The sequence below is a fragment of the Trachemys scripta genome, chromosome 7 (assembly GCF_013100865.1).
Source record: "Trachemys scripta elegans isolate TJP31775 chromosome 7, CAS_Tse_1.0, whole genome shotgun sequence".
Classification (NCBI taxonomy): Eukaryota; Metazoa; Chordata; order Testudines; family Emydidae; genus Trachemys; species Trachemys scripta.
This window is the reverse complement of record NC_048304.1, coordinates 18,668,768-18,690,401: the sequence shown is the minus strand read 5'-3', so window position 1 is coordinate 18,690,401 and position 21,634 is coordinate 18,668,768. Positions and strand designations below refer to the sequence as shown.

Below are 21,634 nucleotides of genomic sequence, written 5' to 3'. Positions count from 1 at the left end.
CACCAAGGGAGGAGAAACTGCTTCTATAGTTGGATAGCCATTCACAGTCTTTGTTTAATTCTGAGCTGATGGTGTCAAATTTGCAGATGAACTGAAGCTCAGCAGTTTCTCTTTGAAGTCTGGTCCTGAAGTTTTTTTGCTGCAGGATGGCTACCTTTAAATCTGCTATTGTGTATCCAGGGAGATTGAAGTGTTCTCCTACAGGTTTTTGTATATTGCATATTGCCAGTTATTACTGAGGTGCAGTGGCTGCATTCCAGCAGTGGCAGAGGTGATACGTACAGTTGGTGAAGTACTCTGGGTCCTATGTAGTCTTGTGGTTATACACAGCCCTAGGAGTTAGGTGGTCCTGCTTCTAGTCCCAGCTCTGTCAGATACTTGCAATGGGGCGTTGGTCAAGCTGCCTAGGCTAAAAAAAAATGTAAAGCGGCCAATAATTTTAAATGTACTTATTTTAAACAAATTCTATATATATTTTAACCCCAGATTAAATAAATTTAGCCATTCTGTGCACGCACCCTTGCTGAGTAATCATGTGGTCTTGTTATAGGGTCCACTGTCTGTCCTTTGCCATTCCCACCCCACCGTTTTCTTGTCTCTTTGTTGCATCTTGTCATTTCAATTGTAAGCTTCTCAGGGCAAGGACCTTATGCTATTTATTGTACTGCAAGGCACACTATTTGATGCTGTAAAAAATAACAATGTTGGGTGCCTCCATTTTGGGGTGCCCACTTGGGAGCACCAAGGTGTCTCATGTCAGGTTGCCAAAAGAGGAGATACCCCAAATCAGCTGCCAGTTTTTAGATCATTGGCCTTAATCTCTCTGTGCCTCGGTTTCCTCACCTGTGAAATGCTGATCATAGTACCTCTCCCATGGGAATGGGAATTGTGAGATGAAATCCATTGTTGTTGGTTGGTGCTTTGAGATCCTCCAGTGGGAAGCATCTAGAGTGCAAAGTATTTCCACTGTTAAAAGCACTCTCAAAAGACAAAGCCATTATTGGAGGGGTGGAGCAGCTACATGGCTTTGTGCTGCTTGCTGCACCCGAATGCCAAACCTGAGGCCTTCACCTCGCTGCCAACATTGGGGCTGTGGGAATAGGTCTCTGCTGCCTCATGTCATGCACTCTTTGTTCAGCTGTTGTGCTCTGCAGCTTGCTATGTCTTTCTCTTTCCAGCCGAACTGCTACCACCATCACATGCACCATGCCGGCCGTGGAGCTCACTATGGCTGTGCGACTCTGCGTCCAGTTTGAGAACAAGTCTTGCATCAATGATAACATCACATTCAAGTATGAGAGAAACCCGATTATAACAGATATCAACCCGACAAGGAGTCAGATCAGGTGAGATCCCTGCACTGGTGGAGAAGGCAGAGTCTCTAGAGACCCTCCCCTTCCCTGTGTGGTCATTGAAATGTGTTGTTTATTTTGCTGAATGCAAACATGAAGGTAGTACTCATCAAAGTGAAGAGCTAGCAGGACTGGAACAACAGAGGTGCTGCAGATCTGAGTGAGAGTGCATAGACACAGCTGTTTGACCCTGAGATTGAAGTGGGGTGCTGCTGGTCACAACTGAGGTGCAGAGCTGAAAAGTGACCTCAGGGGAAGAATGTCTGAGGATGTTGCAGGTCTGGATTGAGGTGCTTTGGCAGAGCAGTGTGGTGTCCCCAGGGTTGGAATACCAGGAGCTATCACAGCTCAGGACTGCGGTGCATTGGCAGAGCTACACAGAGGAGTTATGCAGACACCTGCTGTCTGTGGGCCTAGTTCTAGCGAGTTTCTCTGAAATTCACACAGAAAATGGAAGAAAAGCATTGACTGTCATCCTTAGTAACTTTACTACCTGTCTTCCTCTACACCGTTTAGGTGCCTTGTGGAAGTTCAAGTGGGGGCCAACATCTATACTGCAATAAAACACCCGTGGCTGGAACATCAACTGGCTCAGGCTGCGGGGCTATAAAATGGGAATGAATGTATATATCTCCTATAGCTGGAAGGGACCCCGAGAGGTCATTGAGTCCAGCCCCCTGCCTTCACTAGCAGGACCAAGTACTGATTTTCCCCAGATCCCTAAGTGGCCCCCTCAAGGATTGAACTCACAACCCTGGGTTTAGCAGGGTAATGCTCAAACCACTGAGCTATCCCTCCCTGAAACCCCATGGAGAGTGGGGAGGGTCCCAGCCCCCTGGGCTGCAGCCCAAACATCTACACTGCAATTTTATAGCCAACAGCCTGAGCCCTGCAAGCCCGAATCAGCTGACATGGGCCGGCCATGGGTGTTTTATTGCAATGCAGACATACCCTCTGAGTCTTAGGATTCTGACTGGCAATAACACTGCAGGCCATCAGCTGAGATTTGTAATTTTGGGTTTAAATGGCTCCGAATGCCACCACTTTTCACTTTAAAGCATGTTACTTTGGTTTCATTGGTCTCCCCAGAGCCTCTAAACTTCCTGTTGCTTTTGGGTTTCTCTGTGAAATCCCAGCTCACTTAGCAGTAGAATCTGAAAATGCAGAGCCTGAGTCTGACCACAGAAATCTGAGAATCCAGCACCTGAGCCTCCTCTCCAAAATGCCCTGAAAGCAACACCCTCAGAAAGTAAATGTAGGCTACCAAGACTACAACAGTCCAATGCTGTCTACAGCCTGCCTAGCAGAACCATGACGCAGATCACAAGTGCAATACCAAGGGTACAGGCTGTCCGAGCATGCACATCAGTGACACACCCAACCCTCAACTTCTCACGTGGAGTTTTATCCGTCTCAAGACTGATGAATGGCAATAGTTGTATCTAAACACAGAGCGACAGCTACAAAATGTAGAGGCTTACATCCAAAAAGGAGCCCACCAGGGCATTTCTCATTCAATTGGAAACTGTTTTTTAAACTTTCTTTGGTTTCCAAATAATAGAATGTTGGAAATTTGATGGAAGTTGTTTTCTCCTGGTGCGTACACACTACACTCTCTGTTAATGCAGAACTACTCACAAGGGCTGGGCTGTATATAGTGGTTTGTTTTGTAGGGTTACTTGTGAATATTGTTCACACTGATTTGTTATTGTAGGGTTACTTGTGAATTCTCTCAATACTAATATGTTGCTGTAGGTGTGATCATGAAGTACCAGTAACTCAGCAAATAGTTAGATCTCATTTCGTTTATGGCATTGCTAAAATGATCGGTATGATGAGGAGTAAAGTTGTTTTAAAAGGCCACGGATCCCAAACAATTACACAGACGTGGCAAGAGCTTAACAGGGACAATAAACATACTGTAACAACAATATACTACGATCTATAGCAGTTTTAAGGGCTTAAGAAGGCCCTTACTATAAGGGCACGAGACATAAGGCACTGAATATATTGAGCCTGTTGGAGATTAGGGGATAAATCACTACCCTCCCCCGACTTCCCAAACTAGTTACTTGATATCACCATGTCATTAAAGCAAATAGAACATGAAATGGGGGAAATGAAAAGCCACATGCAGGGCAAAGCCTGGGTGCAATTGCTGTTCAACTGAAGACACAAGCCACTCCTCCCTCCCTCCCAGAGAGGCGTGTGCCCCAGCCATCTCATCACTCTCTTTAATTGCATCCACATTGACAGCGCCTCATGCCACAGGTGGCAGGTCCAAAACACAAACGAATTGTCACAGTTTTTTCCCCCTAAATAAAAAAAAACTGTTTGAAAAATGCAGAATGGGCATTAATGCATTAAAGGGCTGCTTGGCCCGCCCAGGACTTAGCCTTTCTTTGCTGAGCTAAAAAAAAGAGTAAATCCTAATTCATCTAAGTATTGAGCTAGTTATGTGTTAACCCTTACATTACTGGTCCCTGGGCAACCTGCTCTGCTGTAATCATCACATGTCCATTACTGAAACAATATGCTATTCCCTGAATATTCAGCAGCAGCACAGGATTTTCAGTATTTTTATATATATATTTTATATTCAGCATTTTTCCTGCCTATATCTAGTTAGTTTGGCAGCATATATGTTGTCAGTGATACGTGCACTCCCTTTCTCATCTCTTTCTTATTTTCCCAGTGGAGGCAGGATCATCACTCTGGAAGGACACGGATTTTTGATGGTTCAGAATGTGTCAATGGTGGTTCACAGCATCGGGAAAGAACAAACAGTAAGCGTCCTGCATTAATGTAGCACAAAGACACTGAACCAGGTTATCTGCCTGGTGACTGGGGACATTCTGAATAATAATGTACCATCTATAAAAGCCATGGACCTGGTCTCTAACCCTTGCTGCTGATGGGGCTGTAACTGGGATGAATGTTAAGTTCCTTAGCTCAGAAGAATGACAGACCTAAGTTATGCCCATGCACTGTAATTATTATTATTAATGTTTTCAGTGCCATCAAGGTGCCTGGTGCTAAATAGTGTCCGGCTATTGGTGCACACAGTTGCCTGTCAATCAATGACTAAATGAAGCTATTCTATCTGAGGTAGCTGCAGCTGCTTGAGGGCTCTGGGCCTCTCAGAACCCTTAATGACACATGACTGAGACTTGGGTTTATCCATTTTTGATGCGCATGCTCTTTCCTGCTTTCAGAACTGTAAGGTTCACACCGACACTATGATTACCTGCCCCTCTCCAGCTGCCTCCAACCTCACTGTGGGGAGCAAGCCAGCACCGGTGGACTTCTACATCAATGGACGCCTCTACACGGACGACAGGCTGGCTCCCGATGAGTACATGTACCCCGAGGAGGCCCAGCACACCAGCAAGTTCAGCCTGGAGTACTACGCCGACCCCCAGTTCTTCACAGCCAAGAAGGAGAAATGGATCAAGCATCATCCTGGGGAACCCCTGACTCTGGTTATACATGTAAGAGACTAACACAGGGCATCCTGGATTCTTGGCAATAAGACTTTACACTAGGATATCACCATTTTCTCACTGTGAGGTTCTTCAGTGGGTAGGGTGCCTAGATACCATAGCGCGTGATGAGTGCCTTATAAATGCAATAGAGAGAAGGTCTGAGGGGTTAAAGGAAGGATGGGTGTAGGTAGGGGCTAAGGGGGAAGAAACTCACAGAGGAGTGGACAGCTCATTCCCAAAGGTAATACTAAGTTCTGATGAGCCTGCAGTCTCCTACTGAACAAATTATGGTGTTGGAGTATGTAGCTTGACCAAGTGATACCATAGGGAGATGGATTATGATACCCTAGTACTGTATTTGAAGGATGTAGCAGCAAGGAGGGAGATAAAGCACTGGATATAGTTGGAACAGACCAAGTGACCAAAGGGTCTTTTCCATATCTAATGTCCATGATTGTAGAGATTGGTTCTTGTAGAAATGGGCTCTGAATTCATCTTTGATGGCTACTGAGTTAAATTAACAAGGAAGTCGGAGCAAACCAAGACTGAGTGGTTTGGACAATGTAAAAGTTTAAAAACCCTCGTTTGTTGTAGAATGTCCTCACTGAGTGAAGCATACTTCAAAAATACTTTCTGCCTCTCTCTCTAATATAATGCAGCCATCCACAAGCTATCTAGGACTTCCCACCCCGTTTCTCTCCCTCCCTATATAGTCTCTCTGATATGTATTTGCCATGCACAACCAGGGCAGATCAAAGACAGTATTTTCCAGGCTTTGTCAGGGCGTTTGTCCATTCCATGCGCCACACTGAGAGACAACGAGGGACTGGAAACAGGAAATTGAGGAATGGGTGGAGGTTGGATTTCCCATGGAATGTTGGAAAAATGGAAGATGTCAGCGAAGAGGGAGGGCTTTCCCAGGGCTGACTGGTGGCAGGAGGTACAGGAAGTTTACTAGGGCTTCCACAAAGAAGCCATTGCAAGTGGGCCTGGCGCTCTGAGGACTGACTAATTCACTTTGTTGTCCTGGTTTTGTTTTTGTAATTAGAAAGAGCCTGACAACCTAAGCCTGGAAAGCGATGAGTACCAAGTGAAAATTGGCCTCCTTTCTTGTGAGATACAGATTGTTTCAGACAAAGTCATTCACTGCTCAGTCAACGAGTCACTGAGCACATCGGAAAGACAGCTGCCCGTGACGGTGAGTGCCACAAGCCAGGACCGTCTGAGCTTGCAGGACGAGAGCGCTCAGTGTGTTGAACTTAATATACCAGGGAACCCTCATGTTAGCCTCAGGATTCCCTTAGCATTCACCTGTGCAAAGCACAAAGTGAACACACCGCTGGGAACAATTCTGCAATGGCTGAAGAGGGGTGGACTAGATGAATGGAGAGGTCTTTTCCACGTCTCCTCTCTGTGGGTGAAATACTGGCCAATGCTGAGCACCAGCACCTTCCATGGGGCTGAGCACCTCTCAGGATTTGACCTAATGATTCTGTGACATCTAAAGCATGAGAAGGCAGCCATTTCCCTGCAGGTTCTGGGGCGCTGACAGCCAAATGATGGCACTTGGTCCTGGTGGGTTCATTTGAGAACTGACTGTTTTCACTATAAGCTGGAGAAGGAAGTCCCATAGTTCCAGCAATGAGTGTAAAATCCCACTGTCACTTGATCCTTCTCCACTAAAAGGCTTTTCTTTGAATGGCTCATGTGAAATGAGTTTAATGGTTGCCAACCCAGTTACTAGTGGTCAGGCCCCCTTGTTATCAGTGTCAGCAGACGAATGAGGATTGAATGGGAATGCAGACCTGAATGCCCCTCTCAGTCCTGTAGTGGCAGAGGAGTGCAGTGGAGGGGGCAGCGCTGGGAAGCTCACATTGCCACTGCCCATCTGCAGCTGCTCTGCAGATAAAAAGAGGAATTCAGTCGTCCCCAGGGCCATCGATCTGGCATCTTTCCCCAGCACTAGATCATCTCACTGGCCCGTCTCGGTCTGATGGAACTCCAGGGACAGGCTCCAAGGCCGTTCTGATGTCAAAGCAGCTCTCAACTGTTCTTGGGAGGGTTTGCGTTTGTGGCTTTACTATTGTTCCTTACTCCTTTTTTCCAGAGGGCGTCCCTAATTGTATGCCTTTGCCTTCAGCTTTCACTTCATTTATAGCCCTTGGCTCCTCAGGGGTGAGATTAAAGCTGTTCACAGTTGGAGACAATGTCTCCACCTGTCTCACCCGCCTGAGAACCTTTAGCCTCCATCCCAGCTGATGCTTTTTCCAGTAAATGTGTTCATAATAAATTTGCAGGGACTTGTGGCTTAGGAGGTAGGAAGGGTGCAGAGAGATTTGAAGAATGTGTGGCCTGATGTTCCACAGAAACAGAGTACTTCAGAAGAAACCCCACTGCTTCTGTGGGGGGAGGCTCTTTATTCATTGCTTATGGCCTTTGTGCTTGACGTTCTATGCAAAATCAAAACAAACAAATGCAGAAGTAGCAGAACCCAGGATTTCCTAAGCCATTGTTAATGAAAACAGGGAAATTCTTTTTTTTCTTTTTAGTGGGAACCGAAAAACAGAAAATTCTTATTTTAGAAAAATCCTGGTCTTGTGATACACATCTTGCTAGCTTTGGTTTCAACAGCAAGCTTTCTGGTTAATGCCTTGGAGGTGCCCAGAATGTAGATAAACAAGGGGATGATACATGTTACTAAAGTCACATCTGGTTATTAGCAGTGTACCTGCAGTAGAGGTGCAAATAGATACTGGGGCAAATCCTTCCATTTGGATGGCTAAATATGAGTTTCATACAGCTGTCTAAATGGTAGGACTTGCACCCATAATTAATTGTGAGTGCAGCTGTTTCTGCACAAAGGAAGGCTGCCCTTTAAAATTGTGGCTCAGTATGGGTGAAATTCTCCTGATCCTGATGATGACCCCTCACTGCAAGTCTCCCATAAAGTCAATGGAAGTTCTGCCCACGTAGAGAGAGCAACATGTCAGAGATGTTGCTCTGACAGCAGAATTTTGTCCTACAGCAGAATCGAACTCTACACCCCCACTCTGTGGTAAAGTAAGGAAACCACAATTTAACCCTGACTCAAATGCACTCTGGCCAATAGTTTGTGCCTATAAAATGGATTTTTAATAGATCTGTACAAAAAATCCAAAAGGCCTTAAGGGGCCTTCAAACCCATTTTAGTTCACTGCAGAATCATTTAAACACTGAAACTGGGATTTCTGCTCCTGGCAATAATGCAAATTTGGGCCAGGTTGGCTAGAATAAAAAATCCAGAATGTAAAATGAACATTTTTAGACAAAACACATGAAAACCTCACTACAATGTGTATTGCTTGATAGTGTCTGTCTGATGAACACCCTCAATAGATGCATAAAGCCTGTAAAGAGGGGTGTGTGTATGTGCTCAGGGAATCTCTGCCTTCTGTAAACATTTTTTCTAATATAAGCAAGAAAGCCAGCTTTAGAGTCCCTTCCCTGCAAGCTACAACAGGGCTATCATGTTACTCAAGAACATTTTACACCACCAGGGTGCTAGTAAAATTCCTGCCATCGAAAACCACTGATTTTTGGCATCTTTTGTAATTGAAATAAATCTCATCTAAAAAACCACCTGGTGGCACATTGGATTCAATAGGAGTATAGATAAGAGGGTTAAATGCCCTCAAGACAGGATTAAGTCATAACATGACCATCCCACACAAGTGTTTGTCTAACCTGTTCTTAAAAACCTCCAATGATGGAGATTCCACAACCTCCCTAGGTAATTTGTTCCAGTGCTTAACTACCCTGACAGTAAGATTTTTGTAATGTCCAATCTAAACCTCCCTTGCTGCAATTTAAGCCCATTGCTTCTTGTCCTAGTCTCAGAGATTAAGAAGAACAATTTTTCACCCTCCTCTTTGTAACAACCTTTTATGTACTTGAAAACTGTTATCATGTCCCTCCTCAGTCTTCTCTTCACCAGACTAAACAAACCCAGTTTTTTCAATCTTCCTCATAGATCATGTTTTCTAGACTTCTAATCATTTTTGTTTCTCTCCTCTTCTCAAGGTTCCTTCCCCACTCTGAACTTTAGGGTACAGATGTGGGGACCTGCATGAAAACCTCTAAGCTTAACTACCAGCTTAGATCTGCTTTTGCTGCCACCACCCAAATGATTTATGAGTTATTTGGGAAACTCTGTCTTCCCCCCAAAAACCTTTCCCTCCCTGGGTAGCCTTGAGAGACTCTTACACCAATTCCCTGGTGAACACCAATCCAAACCCCTTGGATCTTAAAACAAGAAAAAATCAATCAGGTTCTTAAAAAGAAGGCTTTTAATTAAAGAAAGAAAGGTAAAAAATCATCTCTGTAAAATCAGGATGGAAAATAACTTCACAGGGTAATCAAATTCAAAGAGCACAGAGGAACCCCCTCTAGCCTTGGGTACAACGTTACAGCAAACAGAGGTAAACCCTCTAGCAAAAGATACATTTACAAGTTGAGAAAACAAAGATAAACCTAACATGCCTTGCCCGGCTGTTACTTACAAGTTTGAAATATGAGAGACTTGTTCAGAAGATTTGGAGAGCATGGATTGATGTCTGGTCCCTCTTAGTTCCAAGAGCGAACAATCCCCAAAACAACGAGCACAAACAAAAGCCTTCCCCCCACCAAGATTTGAAAGTATCTTGTCCCCTTATTGGTCCTTTGGGTCAGGTGTCAGCCAGGTTACCTGAGCTTCTTAACCCTTTACAGGTAAAAGGATTTTGGAGTCTCTGGCCAGGAGGGATTTTATAGTACTGTACACAGGAGGGCTGTTACCCTTCCCTTTATAGTTATGACACCTCTATACTTTCTCCAGTTTATCCACATCTTTCCTGAAGTGTGGCTCCCAGAACTGGACACAGTACTCCAGTTGAGGCCTTATCACTGTGGACTAAAGGGGAAGAATTACTTCTCATGTCTTTACAACACTCCTGCTGATAGATCACAGAATTATGCTTGGTTTTTTGCAACAGTGTTACACTGTTGACTCATATATTTAGGTTGTGATCCACTGTGACCCCCAGATCCCTTTCTGCAGTACTCCTTCGTAGGCACTCATTTCCAATTTTGTATATGTCCAATTGATTGTTCCTTGTGGAGTACTTTACATTTGTCCTTATTGAATTTCATCCGATTTATTTCAAACCATTTCTCCATATGGGTTTGTTCAGTGGATCCTCTTAAGATCACTGCACCCCGCCCTCCTCAAGCTCACTTTGTTTTTTGCTGGAGTTTCCTTCTTCTCATTCCTTTGGAGAAGTGAAACTCAGCTTCCAGAAGTGAAACCATGGTATGAGCCTACGTTTCCTTTCTTGTAAAGATGCTAGTTTTCCCTTTTATCCCATAAACATTAATGAGTTAACCCCACAATCCCTCATGAGGTCAGTGTTTGGCCTCCCCATTATACAAGTGGGGAAACTAAGGTACATGGGGATTGCCCATGGTGAGAGCCAGTGCAAGGATATTTTGTGCCCTAGGCGAAACTTCCACCTTGCGCTCCCCTCCCCTCATAACATCAGTTCATTGAGGGGCAAATCCCAACAAGCCTTTATAGACCCCAGGGGCACGCCTGCCCAGGGGCCAGCTGTGCCCAGGGGCTGCTCCCCAGATCAGGTTCCCCCCTCCCCGCCCCTTAAACTCCCCTGGAGGGTGCACAGCCCTCCTGTGAGCCCTCCCCACTCCGGCGGCCCCTGCCTCGAGTCCACTCAGTGGCTTTGCCGGGCTTGGGCCGCTGCAGCAGCTCGGCAGGGAGGAGCTGCCTTCTGGGAGCTCCTGCAGCAAATGCATATGGGCAGAGGCCCCCGTGCGTCCCCCTGGCCTCCCCCCTCACCGCGCTCGGGCTCTGCCGCTCCCGGGAGTGTGAGCCACCGCTGCCCCTCCTGGAGCAGGCTCAGGGCCCTGTGGCCCGGCGGCGGCTCACATGCCCAGGAGCCGTAGAGCCCGAGCGTGGTGAGGGGGGGACCTGGAGGGCGCACAGAGGCCTCTGCCCGCATGCATCTGCTGCAGCCTGCAGGAGCCCCTGGGGTGGGCGCCAGGCTGCAGCCTGGGCAGGAGGGGCGGGGGGTGCGGCTGCTCCCCGCTAGCGGCGCCACCGCCTTTGCAGGGCTCCTGCCCCCCTGTGCCACGCCGGCTCCTCCATGGCTGGGGCTCACCAGCCCCGCAAGCCAACGCTCTGACTCTCTGGTGCCTCCGGAAGGCGGCTTCTCCCTGCTGAGCCAGGGCACCGCTTTTTGGCGCCTCCAGGGCCATCCTTAGGATTTATGGGGCCCTATGGAGTATTATTAGACTGGTGCCCCTATGCCCGACGGCAGCCTGAGCTTGCAGCCCTGTGGGGGCGTGGGCGGAGGGACAAGGCAGAAAGAATAACAAGACGCCCAGCCCGCCTCACAGTGGCAGAGAGTCACAGTTCCCCGCAGAGACCCCTGTACCCTCTCCCTCATGCAGAATGGACATGCAGAAGGTACCTAATGAAAAGCACTAAAATTGGGAATAAAAAAATGTCAGTCACAGGTTTTTTGATATGCCCTGAAGTTTATCAGACTTTTATTTGCAAAAACTTTGTAGTAAGGGTGAGTCAACTGTCTTGCTGAATACGACATTAAATATTATGGAATACATGATGCAGCTCTTCTCTGTTTTACATTTTCTTAATCAGTATTTCTAAGCTGATTTTATATTTTAAATGTACTCTTAAGCCTTCATAAAGTAATCATTCCAGATTACTACATATTTAACTCACTGAAACAGACATTATTTTAAATTAATCAGTCACAGAGGTTTAGTGTGTTCATAACAATGTTCATTACTTTTAGAAAAAGGAAACACTAATTTACTGTGTGTGATCTCCATAACAATACACATGTTTATGAAATGTCACCAACTTTAAAAAATATGTTTCCAAAGATTTTAGGCATAACAAAGGATTTTATATCTTACTAAGGTACTGATTTTGCTTAAAACTAGTTCATCAGATAGTCAGAAGTAAAGAAAGGGAAACTCTTTGTCCAGCTATCTGGAAGCAAAGGGCTGTTGCTTCCTTCAGTTGGGGGGGATGGGGAAGGGTTGGGGGAGGTGGAGAGGAGGTGAAGGGAGAAATGGATGGACAGAAAGGACAGGAAGACTTTGGAAGTAAGTTTTTTTACTATAGTAATTAAAGTGTGTATTTTAGATAAGGGTGGTCTTTTGAAGAATTTATTTAAAAAACCATATGTCTGAAGATCCAAGCATTTAAGGCTAAAGATGATTGTGCATCTAAAAATCTATGCAAGGATTTTTTAGAGATGTGATTTTATAATCTTCAACTCACTAATGAAATATTTTTGAAGCAAATTTTACCCTAAGGTCCTGTAGACTGACATGTTCTGAGTAAATATTACAGTCATGCACAACTGTTTTTGTCAGTACATTCAGAAACTGACAGTAGATACCTGGGGGTTGGCAAATGCCTGTTCAATGTCTTCATTACCCCTTGAATGGCTCTTTAACTGTTTCAGTGTTGTGCTAATAGGTCTGGCAGGCTGGAGACTGTTTCTCTTTTAACTACTAGATCCCCTTCCCAGAAAGACTCAGAGCCTGCAGGAGGGTCAGAACGGGGATAGGAAAACCAGAGGGGTGGACACTAAGACCCAGTGGTGCCCCAAATTTTCAGGTGCCCCACCCAGCTGCCTATGCCTAAGGACGGCCCTGGGCGCCCCCAACCACTTGCCACCCTAGGCCACTGCCTAGTTCACCTAGTGGTTGCACCGGCCCTGCCCATGGTATCCCAGGAAGTGTGACATATGACCCAGCAGTAGAACCAATGTCTCCTGACTCCCTGTCCTGTGCCACAACCACAAGACAATCAGCCCCCTCTTAGTACTATGATTAGTTATTTTCATTTTTAATTTTACCTTTGTCTCAGTATCTTTCAATTCTCCTTACGCTTCTCTCACTGACTGGCAGCAGTTCTGCATTCTCAGCAGGTCTGGGTGGAAAGTACAATGGAACTGGGTTAAGAATTGTAACTATTTGACTGGAAGTTCTTCAGGGCAGGATTGCCTTTTATTTTGCACTTAGCACAATGCAGCCTTGACCCTGATTCAAGCCTGTGTGTAGGCACTACCACAATATAAATTATAACTAATGCAGATGAGGATGTTGGGCATTGGCCTCATGAGGAGACGGCTCTTTAATAAGGCTGATCTCTTGGATAGGTTTCACTGTATAAAGTGAATGGGTTTGTGCGTCTTAGCCCCATGGACCCCTGCTGGATAGAACCTATCAAATTTGTATAAAACCTAATGGAGCTTCTCTCTGACTACACTGGATGGTGGTCACTATCTCTAGAATCCACATGAGTTTTACACCTGATATTGCCTGGTAACCAAGAGCCTCAGCATGACATGTGTGTGTCATTGCGAGTTGGCCAAACAGAGGCAGGGGGTCTGAGTCTGCTGTATGTCATGCCCATTTACGCCAGCGAAACTCCAGCGACACCACTGAAGTTACTCCTGTTTTACATTGATGTATGTGGGAGAAGAATCAGGCCTGTTAGGTCACACCCTTTCCACACACACAGAGCACCTGCAGGCCTGGCCATGAAGAGCAGCTCATGGGCCCTGACATTGGACCCGCACATGAGGACTAAAGATGTCTGAGCCAGCAAATTGCCGGTTCTGTTCTTTTGTTGTGATCTTTTGCCCCCTGTAGCAAGTTCCTGCTGATCTCCTATTTGCTTGTTAACTTATTGGGTGACTTTTTTTCCTTTGTATTCTTCTCTAGATCCAGGTTGGAAAATTCAACCAGACGATTGCTATGCTGCACCTTGGGGGAGGCGAGACAGCGATCATAGTCTCCATAGTCATCTGCAGTATCCTGCTGCTTCTGTCTGTCGTAGGTAAGGGAATGGAACCATCCCTGAGCCATACTGATCCCTTCAGCTCTGCGGCATTGCGTGCACACATGGAAGTTCAGATGATTTACACTCCCAACTTTATTTTATATGAGGATGGGTCCCACCCCAAGCCTCACATCCAAAAACTCTGAGCTTTGGGGCTGTTTAAAGTCTGATCCCAGATCCAAATTTAGGAAATTTACAACAGGCCAGGACTGAGCCTTGAATCCAAACTCCCCTGAATTGTGGAGTGTCCACAAGCTGTATCTAGAGCTCAGTTTTGTAGTGTGTGAGCCCTTCGTTAATTTTAAAGCCCCTTTCTCTGTCACACAAATTCAAATAAAATATAATAACCGAGGGAAGGAAAAAATGAAAAGAGGTAGAACTCAATCATGGAGACCCTCCTAACCATAGTAAAGGATGCATATCCGGAGCAGACACAACAAAGTCTACCAGCCTGGACATCATTCTTGTTGGAAGTTGTTTAAAACAGATCTGTGTCATCTGGCTAATTCATCTTTACATCACATGCCAAGAATGACTGCAGCAAGAAAAACATTGCGTCACTGAAAATGAAGTGTTTCCAATAAGGATTTCATTTATTTTTAATAGAAGTTATTATATACTTTATTTATTAAATAATCTACTGATCATTGGAAACATATTTCTGGAGGCATAAGAGTGCTGAAGGACACACACGTTACAAAGCAGGTGTTAAACCTCTTCACACATATTTTCATTAATCAGATGGAATTTATTAACATACAGTAAGTCTGGTAATGTATGTAATGTGCAGGCCTAAATTTAATATGATAGTCGTTGAGTGATCATTTAATTCCAGCTGGTTTGACTTATTTATAGATAATCAGCAGCTGCCTGATCAGATGTGTATTTATTTCATAGTTGTTAAACCAAAAATGAATATTGTTTTTTCTCTGTGTAGGTGTACTTTCACAGTGTGTGTTCTGCTGCCCTAAACTCCTCTCTACTCCCAGTTTCAATTTCCTACAGTATTCTTCTTCACTTCTGGGCCTAACCTTCTAAGCTTTTCTTCCCCAGGCTTGTTTGTGTTCTGCACTAAGAGCCGCAGGGCAGAGCGCTACTGGCAGAAAACCTTGCTCCAAATGGAGGAGATGGAGTCCCAGATCCGAGAGGAAATCCGCAAAGGTCGGTAACTGCCACTGGGGAAGGAGGAGGAGATGGGGGCGGGAGTCAGGAGGCAAAGAAGCTCCGCTCCTGGAATTTCCAAATTTATTTGTCTTTTGCCACAAAACTGAAATTGGATTTGTAAGAACCCACCAGGGGTGTGTACAAGGAAAGGGGCTCCCTTCACCTTATACTCACACGCACAAAGATAGGGATGCCCAGCCCATTGAGTGATCTGATTGAAACAGCCTCTCTTAGTGCTTTATAATAGTGTTAAAAGCTCAGAGCTACAACCTGAATTTCCGTAGCTTCCTTTCAATCGCCTGAGCTGTGTGGGACTTGTGAGCAAAGTGTACTTCTCAGTGGGAGGAAGCATGGCCTAGTAGTTGAAGCACAGACCTGGGAGTCAGGAGATGTAGAGCTAGAGTTCTCAGCTCTGCCACTGTCTTGCTGTGTGGCCTTTGGCAAGGCACTTAATCTCTGTGCCATCCTTTTCTCTAGCTGTAAAGTGGGGATAATGATATGTATGAGATCACATTCATGTTTATAAAATGCTTTGAGCCTACAGTGCAGGGAGCTATAGAAATGCCACATGCTACTGCTTGGAGAAACAGTGGACAAGAGCTTCAGGCGCCTTCACTTATTGTCTTCTCAGTCTGACTCTCCATAGAATATGTTGGAACCCTTGTGCTATAGACCAAACCCTGCAGAGCCTGTGTTTTGGAAGTAGTGGGAGTCTCGCCTGAGTAAGAACTGCAGGGTTTGGTGCACAATGCTGACAGCCAAGCCCCATATACAGTTTATTGCCTCCCAGGGAAAGGGGTATGAGGAGGCAGAGTTGATGAGTATATTGTATGCCAATGCCAGGCGTGTCACTCAGCTGCCCTGGCTGTTAGATTATTTCAGCCCTTTCAGTTTGTGGGTCTCTTTGGATCAGGTTTTGCTGAGCTTCAGACTGACATGACAGACCTGACCAAGGAATTAAACCGCAGCCAGGGGATCCCGTTCCTGGAGTACAAGCACTTTGTGACACGGACATTCTTCCCCAAAGTAAGACAATCCCACATTTCATACACACCTAATCACTCAAATTCCTTCTCAACTAAATCATGGCTCAGCCTTCTCCCAGTAAAGGCTTACAGTACAACACAGTTATTCAGCTGCTATCATTTATTTCAGCCTTAATTATCATAATAACCGTAGCCACAGCACCTCGGGCTATGAAACAGGGTCAGGCCTCGTCAGTACTTGGATGGGAGCCTCGCTTTGGTGAGACACTCCCCTCTGAGTCAACACTGAACCAGTGCACCAGCATGGCGTAACTGGGCGCCACCGTGCTGCTGCAGGTGCTGTCTCTAAGATGGGAAGCAAAACCAGAGTCCTCCTTAGCTGTGCGGTTTGAGACACCCCTACTGGTTCCAGTTGCACCCCACTGTGCCAGGTGGGACTAACTGAGCCCAGGCGTGGTCTCACTCGCAGGGGAAGGAACTGAGGTGGTGTCCCACTATCATTCCGCCTGGGGAGGGTCCTCCAGAGGATGTGGACAACTTGTTTCACTGAAATGCCCCTCTGGGCACAAGCAGATAGTGCTCACTGGCCTTAAAATTCCCTTGGCACTTTTTCACAGGTGCAAAAACAATATCTCCAGTGTCCTGGCCCAGTGCCAGTCTGCGTATCTAAATCCCCCCCTCCAGTTTCACAGCAGACACAATGCAATCCTTACTTCCAGTCATCAGCTGCTGTGGAGTGTTGCTGTGCCCTGTTAAGTAGCGACCATATTTCACCCCAGAAGTAATTACATTGGCGGAGAGTGAAATGATGATTTTTGTTTGCAAAGGGTTTTGTAGTTAATTACTATTCATGTTTCTAAGATGTCCACCCCTGTGTGTATCTGGGCACTACACTCTTTCGGAGGTAGGCTGCTATATGAATGCAAGATATTTCAGTATATTTCAATTCTGCTTCAAAAGTTACATATGTTTAAACACCCCATAGTGCTCTACCTGGACTTATTCCCCCGTAATTCTTTCTCTACCAAGATTCTGTAGATGTCATATTAGTCTGTTCATAATCTCCTTATTGTAACAATCTTGTTCTGCTAAGACATCTGCCTACCCCGACTGGTGTCTGTTCATTCACAAGGCTCTTGCCAACTGTTTAAAGGCTCTATTAAAACATACCAAAGTGTTCATTCCTGATGGGTGGCCTCACGTCCTGATGACATTCCTGTTCATGTCTCAAACAATGTTGCCCTCTCTGAGTGTGGTGAAGAATCTGATCTTGCTTACCCATTTCTCCACATGGCTCTGTTTTATTGCAGTGTTCCTCGCTCTATGAGGAGCGTTACGTTCTGCCTTCCCAGCAGCTCAACTCACAGGTTGGGTGTCAGGTCCAAGAAACTCATCCCTTGCTGTCAGGAGAATGGAAAGTGAGTAGCCCAGAGATAAACAACTGCTATTAACTGTCACTATCAATAGTCTTATTTTTTTATATCAAAGCTAGTGAATAACAGATTTTTTGGTGTGCTGGTGATTCCAGAAAAGGGGGAGGGGATCGGAATTTCAGGTCAAACTGAAAACAATTTTTTTTTTTTTTTTTTTTATTTTCAGCTAATAGAAGAGTCAAGAAAAAAATTCATTTTGGGTCAAACAAAACGTTTTGCTCGACCCAAAGTGAAACATTTTGTTTTGATTTTGAGCTTACTTTTACTTTTTATAATTTAAAAAAAATAAAGTTAAAGGAAATTTTTAAGCAAACATTCATTTTGAATACAAAATCTAAATATTTTGTTCTGTAAATGTCAAACCGAAACGTTTCAAATTTTTCAGAATTTGATTTTCATTGTTTTTTCAACGTAAACAATTTTGCGAAATCAACCCGAATTCATCAAATGTTTTGGTGTCACCAAATTTGCATTTTTTGCCTCCCAAAAAGTTTCAGTTGAAAAATTTCACTCAGCTCGAGCTGATGTCCTTCTTTGTGATGCTTAAAAAGAGGTTTGCGTATGCCAAACAGCCAGAAAAACAAGGCGTGTGTCAGCTGATCAGCTTTTGCTGATGATAGGAGACAAGAGCTGCTGAACATCTGCTCCATGGCTGCAGAATCACAGCTGACAAGATCCATCCCTAGGCTTTCCTAATTGGAGGTTTGCCATATTTTCCCAATGTCAGTCTACAGTCTCTTTGTAAATGAGTTTGAGAGCGACTCCCGCAGGCCCAGATGTAAGTGCAGTTGCTGCACATTCCCCCACAGTCAATTCTTATCTAGATAAGAAACATACATCAGACGGGGCTCAAGGAGAGGGAACTCCAGCCTAGTGTTTTTACACTTGCCAGGCACATCAGAGTGTGTCAGATAAGATAAAGGTTGATAAAGCAATGAACTGTGGCTTTCTCACCCAAGTCCCCACTCTTTCTTTAGATTCCTGAAAATTGCAGGCCCAACATGGAAGAAGGAATTGCATTATTCTCCACCCTGCTCAACAACAAGCACTTCCTCATCGTATTCGTCCATGCTCTCGAGCAGCAGAAGGACTTTGCTGTTAGAGACAGGTAAGAACTTCCTGGGGTAAGGGGAGCATTGAAAGAGTCATTGACAGCCAGCCCTGGAGACTGAAGTCCTCTGTGTACCCACAGAACAGGTGTGCTACAGCAGCGCCTGCCTAACCCTGACCCAGAAGAAGCACTTCCAGGCTCAGAGGGAAGTTCAGGCTCCACGGTGTCCCTGGCTTATCTGCTGCGACTACCAGAGAGGGTGCCAGTTAGTGGCAGTTTTGGGATATGGACACCTGTCCTACCAGGAACTTAACAGAGATCTATGAACACATTTCACATAGGCCACTGCGCACAGGTTTTTGCCGCTGCTGACCTAGGCTATACAACCTGGGAGATGAAAGGTTCTGTAGCCTGTTGCCAAACCCAAAACCATCTGGTCTCTGTAGTTACACCAGAGTTACAACCTGACCAGTCAGCCACATACCTCATTTGGAACCAGAAGTACACAATCAGGCAACAGCAGAGTCTAAAAAAAAAATAAAGCAAATACAGTACAGTACTGTATTAAACATAAACAGCTAAAAACATAAAGGGAAAGCACCATTTTTCTTCTACATAGTAAAGTTTCAAAGCTGTATTAAGTCAATGTTAAGTTGTAAACTTTTGAAAGAACAACCATTACATTTTGGTCAGAGTTACGAACATTTCAGAGTTACAAACAACCTTCATTCCCGAGGAGTTCGTAACTCTGAAGTTCTACTGTAAAATTGCACTGTTATACAGGGGAGCGCCAAAAAGTACAGTGGTTAGTTTAGTCTTGTATGATTTGCATCTCATACCACTAAAGAGTGGCATGAGCCAACATGAGAACCAGTAGCATTGGAAGAGTTTGAAACTTCAACGCACTTGACAAGTGTCATGAAAAAGATCTGGTATATTGCAATGGCCTTGAATTCTTTTGATGCCAATTGACTGTATTGTCTTGTATAATCAAACCTAGGATCATTTGTAACTCTTTTCTCAGGTGTAACTTGGCCTCCTTGCTCACTATTGCATTACATGGAAAACTGGAGTACTACACCAGCATCATGAAGGACCTGTTGGTGGATCTCATAGATGCTTCAGCTTCCAAAAACCCTAAGCTTATGCTGAGGAGGACCGAGTCTGTGGTGGAAAAGATGCTCACCAACTGGATGTCCATCTGCATGTACAGCTTTCTCAGAGTAAGAGAAATAAGTATGGATGCTGTTCTTGCTATGAATAGCCCATCTGAGTGTAATATGGGAGACACAGGTCAGCTGGTGATCGCTGTCTACGAGATTGGTTAAACCAAGTCATCTGAATGACTAGTCACTTGCAATGGGTGAACCTCAATAGACTCCAAGGTTCAGTTTGAACAGGCAGCCAAAAGTTCCACTTTTTTTCCACTTTTATCTCTGTCTCTGGGCTGGGAATCTCATGAGATCAAATGTTACCTTGAGCTTTCTGGTATGGCTTAGTTTTTCAGGGCCAGAATCACCAGTGGAACAGTTTTTTCACCATACATTGGGAAGGTGTGGAGCAGTCATGAGGGAATAATTTTTTTAAAAAAAGCTAGTTTGCCAAAATGGTTTGAGTTTTTGACAGAAGTTCCAGTCAATTCTTTGATGGTTCAGTGCCTCTCCGTTTTGAATACAAGGGCACAGAGTACTGAGGAGAAGCCTGTAACACATGAGGAGAAACATTGTTGAATTGCTTGTTGATATTCTTAAGCCCAAAGTGTATTTACCATTCTGAATCTGTCAAACAGAGCCTGTCCTGAGAGGCAGGAGAGGCTGGAGACTTGGATTTCCATCCCTGAAAGCGTTCTCCTCTTCCTGTTGTTAAGGATCTACCCATTGTAATATAAAAAGAACATAACTTCAATATCAGAACACACCAGTGGTCCCTGTGCTCCGTGTTCTATCTTCAACACTTGCCAATTTCTGATGCTTCAGCGGCAGGATTTTCAGAAGAACTGAGCAATAACCTAACTCTGATCACATGGAAGTAAATGGGACCTTGACTTCAGTGGAAGTAGAGTTAGGCCAATAACTACGGGTTTTTGAAAAGCACCCCCCAGATTTCCTCCAATTGTATAATAATTATAATGATTGTGTTCACCATGGGATCAGTACTATAATATTCCCATGCATACCATAATTTCTTTCAGTCCCAGCTGATGATCATTTTATGTCCTGGAGTCTCCAGGAATTAAAGATTAATCTTTAATTAAAGATTATGTCATGTGATGAAACCTTCAGGAATACATCCAACCTAAATTGGCACCCTACCTGAAGCCTGAGGAGTGATAGTCCACATAATTGCAATCAGAAAAAGTACTGGAATTAATAGGGATGGCAGTGCATCAAGATGAGATTATTCCCCTGAAAATCTGTTTTGGTAGCCCAAGAAGTGCTCTTTAGCCAAGACCATGGGAACATTAGTGACTCCCAACTAGAGAGGCACCAAAGATGAGAAGGTTAGATCTAGCTCCAGATCTGAACCTCACCAAAATTCCAGGGTGTTTGGCTCTGAGATTTCAGTTGAGAGTTACTCAGATTTCATAATATTGATAATTGAGACCATTGTCATTCCTTGTTCATTTCCAAGAGGCTTCAACCCAAACTGCAAATTTGCTGGACTAATTTTTCAACAGTCCAATTTTTGCATCCACAGAAGAAACATAGCCTTCTGCATACACACTGCATCTGTCCATGCAAATTGGCTCGATGGCTAAATACTGGATTTCCATATACACCTCTACCTCGATATTACGCTGTCCTCGGGAGCCAAAAAATCTTACCGTGTTATAGGTGAAACCGCGTTATATCGAACTTGCTTTGATCCACCGGAGTGCGCAAGCCTCCCTTCCCCCCCCCAGAGCACTGCTTTACCACGTTATATCCGAATTCATGTTATATCGGGTCGCGTTGGGGGGTAGCGGTGTACAAATGCTGCCTGCATGAACAAGTCAGGGATTTTGACCACACAAACTTTAGCAATGAAAAATTGTGCCTGCAATTTTGTAGTTTGCTTTTGAAAACTTGTCCTAGATAGATTCAGTATATGTAAAATATATTGTTGATGATGATCTCACGTACTTGGATGTAAATCAGAAGTTACTCTACTGAAGTCAATGAAGTTACACTGGTGTCATACTGGTGATTCAGACCCATAGTGTAGTTACCTATATTTCGAGTATCATCATCAATTGTGTATTATTTTAAA

At 44.7% G+C, this 21,634-nt stretch overlaps 1 protein-coding gene across 1 annotated transcript in view; it reads left to right on the top strand.

Annotated features, from left to right (window-relative positions):
* PLXND1 (plexin D1) overlaps positions 1–21,634 on the top strand; it is a 118,637-nt gene that overhangs the window by 69,102 nt on the left and 27,901 nt on the right. The window contains exons 16-25 of the mRNA XM_034775966.1: positions 1,179–1,346; positions 4,048–4,138; positions 4,568–4,843; positions 5,886–6,035; positions 13,634–13,748; positions 14,805–14,912; positions 15,829–15,941; positions 17,212–17,319; positions 18,312–18,442; positions 19,410–19,608. Coding sequence (XP_034631857.1) covers positions 1,179–1,346; positions 4,048–4,138; positions 4,568–4,843; positions 5,886–6,035; positions 13,634–13,748; positions 14,805–14,912; positions 15,829–15,941; positions 17,212–17,319; positions 18,312–18,442; positions 19,410–19,608 — 1,459 coding nt within the window. The remainder of the gene's footprint in view (positions 1–1,178; positions 1,347–4,047; positions 4,139–4,567; positions 4,844–5,885; positions 6,036–13,633; positions 13,749–14,804; positions 14,913–15,828; positions 15,942–17,211; positions 17,320–18,311; positions 18,443–19,409; positions 19,609–21,634) is intronic.